The following is a 14,361-nucleotide window of genomic DNA, read 5'->3' on the forward strand; positions in this document are numbered from 1 at the left end:
TGTAAGCTTTAACTGTATTTCCTTATCTTTTTAAAAAGTGAAGAATATATCTACTTTATACGGTTAGTGTAAGAATTAAATGAGTTAATACATCTAAAATACTTAGAACAATGCCTGGCATATTAAGTATTTACTATGATTTCCTTATTTATTATTACTATGAAAGTGCCCAGCCTCTGAAATAGAGGAGCTACATCCTATTAATGGCTTGGGAACTCAGGATTATGTTTTTACTACAATCAGGTGAAGTTACATATGGCTGTGGGCCCATGGTGTCTATAACCTTTTAAGCGTATAGTTTTGCTTTTTTCTATCTGCGTATTCTTTCCTCTAGTCTCCTGAAACTGTTCTCCTTATTAGACATTTATCTGTACATGTGTGGAAACAGGAATATTGATATGTTAGAGAATAGGTAGAGAACCAAAGGGAAGCCAAGTAAATGCAAAGTTTGTGATATGGCTAGACTTTTTGGTGGTACTTTAAGAGGTCATGATTTATAACATTGGAATCACTTTTAGTCTATCATGTTTTAGTCCTACAGGTGCTCATACCATTGCCCAGTTTTCGAAAAAACTTCTTGATGAAGATATTTCTATTTTTTCTGGATCGGAAATGTTGCCCGTGGTTAAAGGAGCTTTTATTTCTGTGTGTCGTCAAATATATGGTACATGTGAAGGCTTACAGGTGTTAATTCCTTATAGTTTGCATGAGTCTATAGCAAAGGCGTGGAAGAAGGTAAGAATTTTCAAGCTTTTTTCCCTTCCTGTAAATCTTTATTTCAAATATAGTCACCATTATAATGCAGTTAAAATCTTTTACTGGGGCAAATACGACTTTCTTAGCATCACAGTACTCTGGGGAACATAATGCTTTTTAATTTGGTACAGGATGACTTCATCTCATTTCCTACCAGGGCAAAGTTCTAGGACCAAACTGGGCACTTCAAAGTCTTTTCTTCTGGTAGGAGAGCCTTTAGATAAATTATCTTTGCATAAACTGACATTCTTCTTTGGAAGCTATTTCTGAGCAATTTTTACAGACAGCTGGGGCTTTGTTATGGACACTGGAGATTATAATGTAGCAATAGTCAAATGTAGTATGTATCAGTGAACTAAGCCTTTTTCTCCCACATTTATATACTTCCTTTATAAAATAATTTTACATGATATTTAATGAAAAACCAAGTAACTTAAAATTTGAAGGTAATTTAATTTTAATTATATTAAGGATCAACTGTAAAAATGTATCATGAGATCTTATGAATAATGCTATCTATAAAAAATAATGTAATCTGTTGTATTTTAGACAAGTTTGCTATCAGAAAGAATTCCTACTCCAGTAAAGGGTTCGGATTCTGTTTCTTCAGTAAGCCAGGAATCCCAAAACATGTAAGCACAATTGACTAAACTTACCTGTTTCTCTACATTTGCTGAAATAATTTAAATGAGAATGTAATTGAATGGTGTAGCAAAAATACACCTGAAACTAATACTACACCGTATGTTAATTAACTGGGATTGAAATAAAAACTTTATAAAAGAAAATACAGGAAGGAAACTGTGTACATATAGGATTAAGGAAAATTACATCTAGGGGGAGCTTTAGAGATCATGTCATACTTTTACCTTAAATCTAACATTATTTATTATACTTGCTTTATCCTGTGTTTACATTTGGGGTTAAGAAATTGGATCTGTTGTAATGTTTCCCGAAAATGTGGAGAATTATCAAATACTAGATTTGGAAAGCTAACTAGGGATTTCCCGTAGGAATAAAGTGTTTTCAAATGCCAATGAAGTCTATTTATATTTAAATTATGATTTTTCAAAATGTGTGGGAATGCATTTTAATTAGATTTTGGCATTGGAAAATAATTAAAATCAGTATTTACACTGGTTTTTAATTTAGACGTCTCCATGTTTTTTTTCACAAATACCAATAGGACATGGAGTCAGATTAATGAGAAAAAAACATTTTTTAAAAATTAAGATCTGGTGACTTATGTACTGGAATTCTCTTCTTAGTTGTTGGCATACTCTAAACAGATAATAGAACTTCAAGGGATATTCTTAAGAAAAATTTAAAAATCAACATTTCAGGTAGACATAGTTTAAAGAAGTCAAACAAAAAGCCTTTTTCATTTCCTTAACAGTGTAATGGTTCAAAAAATAGTTAATTCTTCTCTAAAAATCAGCTAAATTTTTTTTCTGATAGTTGTCATAAACTTAAATCCATTGCCATTGTGTGTGTGTGTGTACGTGTGTGTATGAGAGAGGAGGGGAGAACATTTATGCAATTTTTGAGGTGATTTTTAGATCTCTTTTCTTTTCTTTTTTTTTTTTTTTTAAGATTTTATTTATTTATTTGAGAGAGAGAGAATGAGAGACAGAGAGCACGAGAGGGAAGAGGGCAGAGGGGGAAGCAGACCCCCTGCTGAGCAGGGAGCCCGATTTGGGACTCGATCCCGGGACTCCAGGATCATGACCTGAGCCGAAGGCAGTCGCTTAACCAACTGAGCCACCCAGGCGCCCATAGGTCTGTTTTCTTTTCTTTTAAAGATTTTATTTATTTATTTGAGAGAGAGGGGGAGCACAGAGCAGGGGTGGGTGGGACGGGGGCGGCAGAGGGAGAAGCAGACTCCCTGCTAAGCAGGGAGCCTGATGTGGGCTCCATCACAAGACCCTGAGACCATGATCTGAGCCTAAGGCAGCCGCTTAACCGACTGAGCCACCCAGGCACCCCTAGATCTGTTTTCTTTGAGATCTTTGTGATTTGTCATTTTTCATTTCATTCATGCATTCATTTTCTAATTCATTCAGCTATATAATGGACCAAGTGCTTTGACTTCTTAGGATACCTGTATGCCTTAAAGGAGCTTATTGTGTCCTGTAGAATACAAATAAATACAATGTGGCAGCATAGTATGCTAAATTTATATGATGGGGCCATGTGGGGTCCATTGGGAGGCAACTTATGGGGGAATCTTTCCTTAAGAAGTTGTTAAGCTAAGTTAAAGATAACATATGTTAATTGACTAAAAACTAAACATTATTTCAGATGGAAGAAATGGTCAATAGGCTAGAAGAGGGAACATGATTAATGTAGTTAATACATTTTACTTTGAGTAATATTTTTAGATTCTGAAATTAGAGTGTGAAGGAGCTAATAAATTATATGCCATTCCTTCCCTCCTGAATTGTGAACCAAGTAATAGTGATAAAGAAGTCAAACAAATTAAAACACTGAATAACACAGGCTTCCTAAGATCTCAAGAATTAGATTTACCCTTCTGTCACAATTGGCAGTGGACAGCCGTAGGCTTCCCTCTAATGTGTAGAGGAAGCAGAATGTGTGCTTCCTACAGGTAGGTGGATCACAAACAAGTAGGCTGAGAGAGAGGCATTGCTAGCTAGGCATGCTTAGGTCATTCTCCAAATCGCCAGAGTCCCTTCTTCCATGGGAGGAGTAAGTGATTAGGTGGGGAGGGGCAAGCAGTGTTAAACTGGGGAATGTGCTCCATGTGGAAACTTGTTTCTGGGGGAGAAGGAGGTTCCCTCAACATGACATTAATGTCTTAGAAACAAAAGATTTATTTATTTTTTTAATTTTTTTTTTTTAAGATTTTATTTATTTATTTGAGAGAGAGAGAATGAGAGAGAGCGAGTACATGAGAGGGGGGAGGGTCAGAGGGAGAAGCAGACTCCCTGCCGAGCAGGGAGCCCGATGCAGGACCCGATCCAGGGACTCCAGGATCATGACCTGAGCCGAAGGCAGTCGCTCAACCAACTGAGCCACCCAGGTGCCCCTAGAAACAAAAGATTTAATAGAGTTTTTGATAATATGGAGTCAGAACTGTTGATTTCATTTTCATCATCAAAATTAAATTAGCACTTAGAGTTGAATGTCTTTTGTTCTTTTGTGTTAATTGAGAAGTTGGTGTGAGATAGACATTATTTGTTGCTTCATAATTTGGTAAAACTTGAGTGTAAAACCATCAGGGTCAGTTAACTAAACATATCCTAATGCCAGTACATAGCAGATTCCTAATATGTTTCTTTTCCTTTTTTTTTTTTTTTTTAAAATTCCAGTATAATTAACATATAGTGAGTGTTATATTAGTTTCAGGTATACAGTATAGTGATTTAACAATTCCATACATTACTAGTGCTCATCATGATAAGCATACTCTTAAACCCCTTCACCTGTTTTCACGCATCCCCCCATCTGCTTCCCCTCTGGTAACCATCTGTTTGTTCTCTATAGTTAAGAGTCTGCTTTTTGGTTTGTCTTTTTTTTTTTTTTTGGTTCATTTGTTTTGTTTCTTAAATTCCACATATGAGTGAAATTACATGGTATTTGTCTGTTTCCAGCTGATGTATTTCACTTAGCATTATACTTTGTAGCTCCATCCATGTTATTGCCAATAGCGTGATTTCATTCTCTTTTATGGCTAAGTACTATTCCGTTGTGTGTGTGTGTGTGTGTGTGTGTGTGTGTGTATGCGCGCATGTATATATATATGCACACATATATACATACCACCTCTTGTTCATTCATTTAATGATGGACACTTTGGCTGCTTCCATGTTTGGCTATTGTAAATAATGCTGCAATAAACATAGGGGTACGTATCTTTTTAAATTAGTGTTTTCGCGTTTTTTGGGTAAATACCCAGTAGTGGAATTACTGGATCATATGGTAGATCTATTCTTAATTTTTTGAGGAACCTCCAAAGTGTTTTCCTTAGTGGCTGCACCAGTTCGTGTTCCCACCAACAGTGCACAAGGGTTCCTTTTTTTTTCCTCCATATCCTCGCCAACACTTGCTGTTTTTTTGTGTTTTTCATTTGAGCCATTATAACAGGTGTGAGGTGATATCTCATTGTGGTTTTGATTCGCATTTCCCTGATGATTGATGTTGAACATCTCTTCATGTGTCTGTTAGCCCTCTGTATGTCTTCTTTTATGAAATGTCTATTCTCGTTATCTTCTGCCCATTTTTTAATTGGAATATTTTTTTGGAGGGTATTGAGTTGTATAAGTTTTTTTTTTTTTTTTTTAAGATTTTATTTATTTATTCATGAGAGACAGAGAGAGAGAGAGAGGCAGAGGGAGAAGCAGGCTCCCAAGGAGCAGAGAGCCCGATGCAGGACTCGATCCCAGGACCCTGGGATCATGACCCGAGCCGAAGGCAGATGCTTAACCATCTGAGCCACCCAGGTGCCCCGAGTTGTATAAGTTCTTTATGTATTTTGGATACTAACCCTTTATCAGATATACCATTTGCAAATATCTTCTCCCTTTCCTGATACCTTTCTTGAATCAGTGAATAAATTAATAACACTTCTCCTACCTCTAGACACTAGTCTCTAAATAATGACACCAACAGTAAGACTGATATGATAAAGGTAAAATTAAAAGTAAGTTGCTAAAAGTCTTATTTTTGAGCCTCTGACAGACTAATGTTAGGTATTTTGATCTTATATTTTCCGATAACATATGTTAGAGATTTCCCCTCCATCCTTCCATTTATTGATGTTTACTACAGAGAAGATAGAAGTATTTATGTAGTCATCATAGGGGATTGGTGTCTTTTAACCATTTTTTTTTTTTTAAAGATTTTATTTATTTATTCATGAGAGACAGAGAGAGAGAGGCAGAGGGAGAAGCAGGCTCCCAAGGAGCAGGAAGCCTGATGCGGGACTCGATCCCAGGACCCTGAGATCATGACCTGAGCCGAAGGCAGATGCTTAACCATCTGAGCCACCCAGGCGCCCGGGGATTGGTGTCTTTTAAATCTAGACTTTGAATTGCAATCTCAACTCAAATTTCTACCATGCTGGTTTGGTTGATTAATTGTGATGACAAGCTATGTGGGATCATCATTAGGGTGACCATAGAGAAGAATATAATCAGAGGGACAACAAGGTGCCCAATCCGCCCCAACCAATCAAGGGGCCTTTAGAAAACTAGAGGGTGAAGTAAAGTTGGGGGTGGGGGGAGTCTTTAATCTGTAAAACTCAGCCTATGATCTCAAAGAAATAAACACCTAAAACTCAATTTCCATGAAAGTGTCTAACCCTCCATAATATCTAACCATTCAAAGAATGGAGTTCTCATAAGCTGACAAAACCATGTATTCTTTGCCATTGCCCTTATCCCAGCACCAATAAACAATTCAATGGCTTGGATTTTCCATTTTGAAATCGTATCTTCTCTATAATTGAAAGAGAATTAAATGCTAAGATCATGGCAGAAAAAAATAAATTATGTCAGTTCTCTGTAATTTTTGAGAATGGGATGCAACCTATAAGTTTTTTTGCCTGTGTTGTTTTATTTCAGGGGTGGGAGTCAAGGTAAACTTTAAAATGCTCTTTCTTTAATGGCTAATGGTTATTCAGGTTTTTTATTTGTGTTTCAGATATTTGATTATGTTTTTTAAAAATACTACATTTTTTAATCTAAACATACACATTTTTGTTGACTTGTTCAAGGTATTCTTGTATGATTAAAGAAATTCTTTAGCTGTAATTATTTTTAGAGTCTTAGTATTTTTTGGCCATTGTCCCCCCTTAACTACTTTATTGCATTAGTTTATGCAAAGACCAGGTTTTGGTTTTGCTAATGCTCTTTTCATCTCTCTCCCTCTCCTTTTCATTGTCTCTCCTTCCCTCATTCTGTAGTACAGGAAAGTAAATGAAAAGGGAAATGAGAATGGATGGTGAGAGAAGCAATCTACATCAGCCATACTAATTTTAATACATTTTTATATGTAGCACTTTCATATTAAGCTCTTTTAAATATTTTAAGAACTTTCTATTTTGATTTTACTCTTTAATCCATGAAATATTTGCAGTACACTTGTTTTCAAACAGTTATTTTTACTACTATCTTTTTTTAAACTGTTGACTGATAATTAATTTATATTTTCAGAGAACCTGGGTAGAATGGTATGTATCCTTTTATGTTGGTTGAGATTTTGTGATGTAGTACAGGGTCAGTTAAACCCATAATCTGCCTTTGCTTGAAAAACCTTACTTTGTGTTCTTTATTGGAAGCTCCTAATTTTTCTTTTCAGTCAGTTATTCAATTTGTAGACATTTATTATTTTTGCCATTCATTCAAACTTGTAGCCTATTCTTTCTCATAGGCTCACCTTTTTCCCCCCTAATGAAGTATATGTTTAAGTTTCCAAATAGTTTTCCTTTAATTATTGTTTAAGGATTTGAGAGTAGTTAACTGATACTCTCTTTCTATCTGAAAATGACTATTTTCCCTCCAACCCACAAACCCACCCCTCAATGTATCTGTTCTCTCCATCCCCTCCCCACCCTCTGTCTCACCCTCACTTTTTTTATTTTTTAAGATTTTATTGAGAGAGAGAGAGAGAAAAGGGGCAGAGGGAAAGGGAGAGAGTGATCCCAGGCTGACTCTGTGTTGAGCTTGGAGCTGGACACAGGGCTCAATCCCACGATCCTGAGTTCATGACCTGAGCTGAAATCAAGAGTCTGATGCTTAACTGATTGAGCCACCCAGGCGCCCCTCACCCTCACTGTTAAGGGTACTTGATAGTTTCTCTGGGTATAAAAGTTTTGATAGGTAATTATTTCTCATCAGTATTTCAAGCTATTACTCCATTTTCTTCTGGAATAAGTAGTAACTGATGAATCTGTTAATATAATCACCTTTCTCTTATAGGTCATATATTTTGTCTCTCATAGCTTATGATTTAGTTGTGTTGGGTTTTTGTTGTTGTTGTTGTTGGTTTTTTTGGACTGGTGTCTTTCCTCAAATCTAGAAAAATTTTATTATCTTTTTAAATATTCCTTTCCTTCTCTTTTACTGCTTTTATTTGATGTATGTTGAGACCTTTCAGTATGTGTTCTGTGTCTCATCTGTTAAACATTTATTTCTTATCTGCTATCCAATCAATCTTTGTACGTGTTTAAGTGGCTATGTTTTTTTATTTCCAAAATTTCCAGTGGTTCTTTTTAAAAAATGTACCTGTTTTTATTTACCCTTTGCTATTTGCTTTAGTTTTAATAGAAAAATTTTAAAAACTTCCTTTCAGTATCATAAATTTATTTTAGTCATGATTTCTGAAAATTATTTCAGCTGGAATGGATTCATTTGATAAGTTTGATTCTGCTATCTCTTAGCTTTAGATATCTTTTAAAGTTTGGGAGTTCATTTTTGAGAGATTTTTTTGTTTGTTTCCTTCCCTACTTTTCTCCCTCTTCCCTTACTGTTTCTCCCTACTTACGTTTTTATGTTCATTTTTTCATGTCCAGTTTTATGGTTTTTCTCTTTATGGTCATGTTTTAAATAGATATTGTATTGGCATTTTGAGGCTTCTGTCAGTGATGATGCAGATATCACAGATACAACTGAAGAACTAGAAAATAAATTGATCATATGCTCATTTCTAGAAATGAGTATCTGTCTGTGTCTTCCTGTTGCCCTAGGCTTATGGCTTGTCAAAGTCCCACTTTTAGAGTCTGTGTTATACATATGTAAGTATTTTGTTATATGTGATATTTCTTTAAATATATAAATTTTATTTTAATTCAGTTAAATATATATTATTTTTATTAGTCTTACCCAGTCCTAGGTCTAAAGCAGTGAGCTTAACACTGGTCTTGTGTCTCATATGTAATTCCGTTAGTCATTTATATCCTACTGGAACTAAATTTGGTTTCCATTGTCTCCGTTTACCTTAAAAGTAGAGTTCCATTTTTTTGTATTTCTGTTCTCTGTCCATGGTGGAATTTGTTATTTAAACATGGTTATATCTTTGGCCATTGCTTTGTGATTGGCATAGAGAATATGTGTCAAAATATGTACTAATGATTCTTGTTTTGATTAGAAAAGTCCTGGATTTCAAATTTCTTTACTGTTCTTTTCAAAACAGACTCTGACACTTCCTAATTGGGGAGGGGAATGGCACACATCTCCATACTCAGTTTCACTATACATGTAGATACTGGTTTTTGGCCTACTTTTATATCCAGTTTCTTTCCAGACAACTAGGACTATCCAGTAGGTAGTACATTTTCTCCTTTTGGTACTTCCGAATGAAGTGCTCATATCCCCTCCTACATTTCCATGTATCCAGCTCTGACTCTCCTATTAATTGTGTCTTCTGAATGTTTCAGACTTTTTCTCTGAAGAATGTTAGTGGCCTTCCTTTTAAAAGTGTTTTGAGGAAAAAAATATCATTCTCCAAAAGTAAAATTAAAAACCTATGAAAATAAAGATACTGTACCTGATATGCTTTAGAAAGTTGGAAGACAGATACTCTGTAATGAAAAGAAAGTATAGAAATAATGGAGATTTGGGACTTGGGGACTCCAGGCCCAGCAGAATTATGGTAGAAGAGAATGAAATTAAAGCAAAGATGAGAGAACCTAGATGTAATAAAAATGCTGACACCTGTAGTTAATATTTGATTAAAGTTAAAATTATTGGGTTAGAAAATATAATAATAAAAACTCAATATCAAAGAAACCATACTTTTTATCTTATTTTTTAAACTGAATACTTAGCCATCAATATGTACTCTATAAGTTTACTAGCAGTATTAAGCTGAAATATTTTCTTTTCAGTTTTGAATGGAATAAAGAAATGCATACCTTTCTTTTTACCTGTTTCAGTATGGCTTGGGAAGAGAATTTGTTAGATGATTTACTAAATTTTGCTGCCACTCCCAAAGGACTACTGTTTCTTCAAAGAACAGGTGCCATCAACGAATGTGTGATGTTTATGTTCAATCGATATGCAAAAAAATTACAGGTATGAATTACCATCTGCTGCAGGCAAAAAGAATTTTTGTTGCTCTAAAAGCCATTAAGAACATCATTCTGTCTTCTCTGCGTGAAGAGGTTATTAAACCTCAATTAAAAAGCCATATAGCATTGTAATATTTAACTTGATATTTTTACAGGAAAGCATTAGAGTTGATGTTTCTATCTATGGATATGTTTACAGGATGGGAAGCAACCAGATGGAATTGAAAAATATAGTTAACCATCCAGATGTGTTATAAATATAATAAACATCTGGTTACACTAAAACTGGGTGGAATTTCAGGAGGGGGAGAAACCTCATTGGGTCTAAATGTACATGTCAATAAGAATTTAGTCCTCACAGTAAAAAATATTTGTAGAGGGATTTTACTGATACTGTTAAATAAAATATAGAGTATAATTTAGTCCTTTCTCAGATGTTCAGTGAGATATATTCAATGAGGTATGTTCAATGAGGTATATTCAGCTTTTTGGTGTGATAGTATAAACATCTCTGAACTTCTTGGCTTTTTAGGATCATATGTATGCTTTTTTTTTTAAATTTTTTTTTTTTAAGATTTATTTATTTATTTGAGAGAGCGAGAATGAGAGAGAGAGAGAGAGAGAGAGTACATGAGAAGGGGGAGGGTTAGAGGGAGAAGCAGGCTCCTCGCCGAGCAGGGAGCCCGATGCGGGACTCAATCCAGGGACTCCAGGATCATGACCTGAGCCGAAGGCAGTCACTTAACCAACTGAGCCACCCAGGCGCCCCCATATGTATGCTTTTTTTTTTTTTTTTTTTAATTTATTTATTTGAGACAGAGAGAATGAGAGACAGAGAGCATGAGAGGGGGGAGGGTCAGAGGGAGAAGCAGACTCCCTGCCGAGCAGGGAGCCCGATGCGGGACTCGATCCCGGGACTCCAGGATCATGACCTGAGCTGAAGGCAGTCACTTAACCAACTGAGCCACCCAGGCGCCCCATATGTATGCTTTTAAAAGTGTCTTCTTTGTTTCTGGCATCTGTTGTATATTGATGTTACTAGATTACCAGGTTGTAAATACCTTTTTATTTGTTCTTCAGTTCTAACTTCCTGCTTTTGCCTAAGCCTGTAGAAACACAAAAACTTTTTTTTTTTTTTTTTAGTTTTTGCCTGTGAAGAGTAAGTAGTTTATGAGGGAGGGCCGTGACCAACAAATAAAACATATGAACATTAGTTCATGGGTTTATGATATTAGGTTCGTATGTACAGATATGTTTTTATTGTTCTTATTTAAATGGATCTCAAGTATAGAGAACTTAGTTATTTACACGCCTCAGTTTATGGCATACTGTAAAATGTCTGTCTTGATTAATTTTATTCCCCTTTCATTTCTGATTCACAGTTCCATTTCACCTGGCATGCATCCCTCTACCCCAGGCTTCCATACTAATGTGTTTAATATGTGTAATATCCTGGGATGTGTATACTTCATGTTGAATATTGTCTTAGTCCATTTAGGCTATTAAAATCCCATAGATGGGGTGGTTTATAAACAGCAGAAATTTATTGCTCACAGTTCTGGAGGCTGGAAGTCCATGATCAGGGTGCTAGTGTGGTCGGGGGAGGGCCCTCTTCTGGTCATAGATGTCTCATTATGTTCTCACATGGATAAGGGCTAGGGAATTCTCTGGGATCTTTTTTGTAAGAGTACTAATCCCATTCTTGGGGACTCTCCACCTCATGATCTAATCAAGGTCCCACTTACTGCATCACTTTTGGGGATTAGGATTTCAACATATGAATTTTGAAGGGACACAAACATTCAGACTATAGTAAATAAAGTTTCTTGGGAGTTTTAAGTTTACATAAATGAATTTGTCATTTTAATATGAATTTCTCTGCTGCTGAGTTTGAATCTCCTTGTGTACTTAATTAACCATTTGGGTTTTAATTTTTTTTTACATTTTTGAAAATATTCAAGCAATTCAAAGACATTTTTCTTTCTCATCAGATGCTTGAGACTATGCATACATAACTTTTGCTACTGTGATAATATATCTAGGACTAGATGTCATTGTTTTAACATTTATGAATATGAAAAAAATCTAGTCTTTCTTTGTACCACACTGGTGGTTATAATAGAAGATACTGTTCCCTGTTCTCAGTAACTCACAACCTTATAATATGATACAATACTTTAATGGTGCTTTATGTTATTCAGGACTTTTTTGGAAAATTTAGATTCTCTGGTATCTTGTAAGAAAGCCACTAGGCCATTTCCTTAATTTTGCTGAAGAGAAAGTAGAGACCCAGGCTTGTTAAATGATCTGTGAATGCTCACACACCTAGTTACTGAAAGCAGTAAGACTAGAGCTCAAATTTGTCTTTAACAGTGTTCCTGAAAGCTAACTCTTAGTTTAATAAAGGATCTCTGACTTCTCTGAAGTTTTTCTTTGCCTCTTCCTTTTCAGTACTTAATGTGAATTTGGGAGGCTCCTGTGGCTGCTAGTATCAAAATCAGCAGGGTCAATGGGGATGACTGATGAGTAAGGTGTTTTTTCAGTTATTATGGAAGAGGGCAAGCCAGGAAAAAGACATTCATATTTCTGTACCTCTGTGTCATCTAACTACAGAACTAATGTATGATAAGTTAAGGAAAGTGGAAAATATGAGTAATAAAATTAGAAAAGGAAGGCAAACTTATGAAGACATGAATAGCAGAAAATTGAAGAAATCTAATTCCCATGGTCTTTTAGTTCCTTTCTACTTTTTTTTTTGCCCTCAAAACTGAATGTACAGTTATATTTTTAAAATTTGATTAAAACAGATCCTTTTAATGAAATGTCAAAAAAATATAAATTGTAAATGGTTAGCTTTGTTTAGAAATCAACCATTTTATTAGCCAACCTGGTCATAACTAAAATCTGAAGAGGAATATTTTTTTAATGTCTGTTATTTCCTTATTCTGTTTTCTGCCAAGAGTGATACTTTGTACTTACTTTACCATGAATATATGTATAATACTCTCTTCGTGACATAACAAATTATCCAGGGTCTTCTACAACACTGTTTAGAAACCTGTGTGTTAATGAGGATTCTTTGTGTGTGTATGTGTGTGTTTTATATATATCTATATATATCTATATATAATATATGTAATATAATTACCTTAGGGAAAAAAATCACATTTCCTCTAAAAATAATTACCATTGAGAAGATACTGTTTTTTAAAGTTTTTTGATTATTTACAAGTATATTTCAACTGGTAGTCAATACAGATTTATTAATGAGGAAATTTATTATTGAAGAACTAACCTAAGGAATAAAATAATAAAAGTTAAAGTTGGAAGGCATGCTAATCTTCATCTGGTTAAAGTCCCTTATTTTATGTATGAAGAGACTTAGAACTAGAGAGAGAAGTGACTTGTGTAAGGCGAAAAGCTACTTAATTTTAAGGCTGGGGCCAGAACCTATATCTGAAATAAGATTGTCAAAAATATTAACTCATTGTTAGGGTGTCTGAGTTTGTTTTGCTGCTCATTCTCTTTACCTGAAAGAATGTCTAGTATTCTAAGAAGAAGAATCAGTAACTCTACATGTAACATGTAAATAAAATATTATCATTTTATGTTTTCCCGCTTTTCATTGTTCCTTACTTACGTTGTTAGATCAGCAGGCATAAAAAGTTTGGCTGTGGAGTTTTGGTAGCACAAGTGGCGTCAACAGCAGCAGGTGCAATAGCACTACAAAGTTCAGGTAAGTTTTTCCTTTTAATTAAAATTCTAATTATTTTAAATAAAATGAACGAGCCAATAGAAAATTTAACTGGCATGATCAGCTCTCAGGATGTTTATTTTAGAAAAGTTAGTAAGGCCTTGCTTTTCCCAAGTTAGGAAAAGTGAGGCCTTAGGTAAGGGAAAGTTATGGGGTTTCCTTTATTTTTTCTCTTCCATGAAATTGCAATGGATTTTTTTTTCCCTTGAAAGATATATATACACACATCCTTGTTCTCTTTTCTGAGAACAATGGAACATAAATTAAACTGAGAAGTACTTGATCTTTAGGAAGTTGTCTTCGTCTTATAAATCAAAAGGATATCATCCTTTCAGTACAACTGAATCTTACAGGATTTCTTTCTTTCTTTTTCTTTTTGAATCTTCTAGGATTTCTTAATGCTCAGTTTTAGTGGCCTATATATGCTTCAGAATTTACAACCACAATAGTTAGCATACATACATACATCCCATTTCCTTATTCCCCTTCTTCCTTTTTTGCTTCTTGAAAGCTTCCCTCTCACCACTTAGCTTTCACCACTGTCTTTGCAGTCAGCATGTATTAACTACTATGGATTGGATTTTTAAGAAGTTTAAACATCACTGACTTAATATATCTTAAGGTTATCTGAACCCTGAACCAGAGACAAGCCATACCTCTAACAGAGATGCTATGGTTATATTTTTCAAAGCTTAGGGTTGATGAATTACAACATCACTGACCACAACTGATTCTCTCCTTAAATGAAAATATTTTACTATAATATATCTTAAAAACTGTTTGGCTAAACTAATTTGGACTATTTGTATTATGAAACATG

The 14,361-nt window shown here is 34.8% G+C and overlaps 1 protein-coding gene across 1 annotated transcript in view; it reads left to right on the plus strand.

The window, feature by feature from the left end:
- The window catches only part of TBC1D32 (TBC1 domain family member 32), a 207,882-nt gene that overhangs the window by 62,129 nt on the left and 131,392 nt on the right, over positions 1-14,361 (plus strand). Inside the window, exons 17-20 of the mRNA XM_044917351.1 lie at positions 534-735; positions 1,306-1,388; positions 9,653-9,791; positions 13,436-13,523. Coding sequence (XP_044773286.1) covers positions 534-735; positions 1,306-1,388; positions 9,653-9,791; positions 13,436-13,523 — 512 coding nt within the window. The remainder of the gene's footprint in view (positions 1-533; positions 736-1,305; positions 1,389-9,652; positions 9,792-13,435; positions 13,524-14,361) is intronic.

Source organism: Neomonachus schauinslandi, chromosome 8, assembly GCF_002201575.2.
Source record: "Neomonachus schauinslandi chromosome 8, ASM220157v2, whole genome shotgun sequence".
Classification (NCBI taxonomy): domain Eukaryota; kingdom Metazoa; phylum Chordata; class Mammalia; order Carnivora; family Phocidae; genus Neomonachus; species Neomonachus schauinslandi.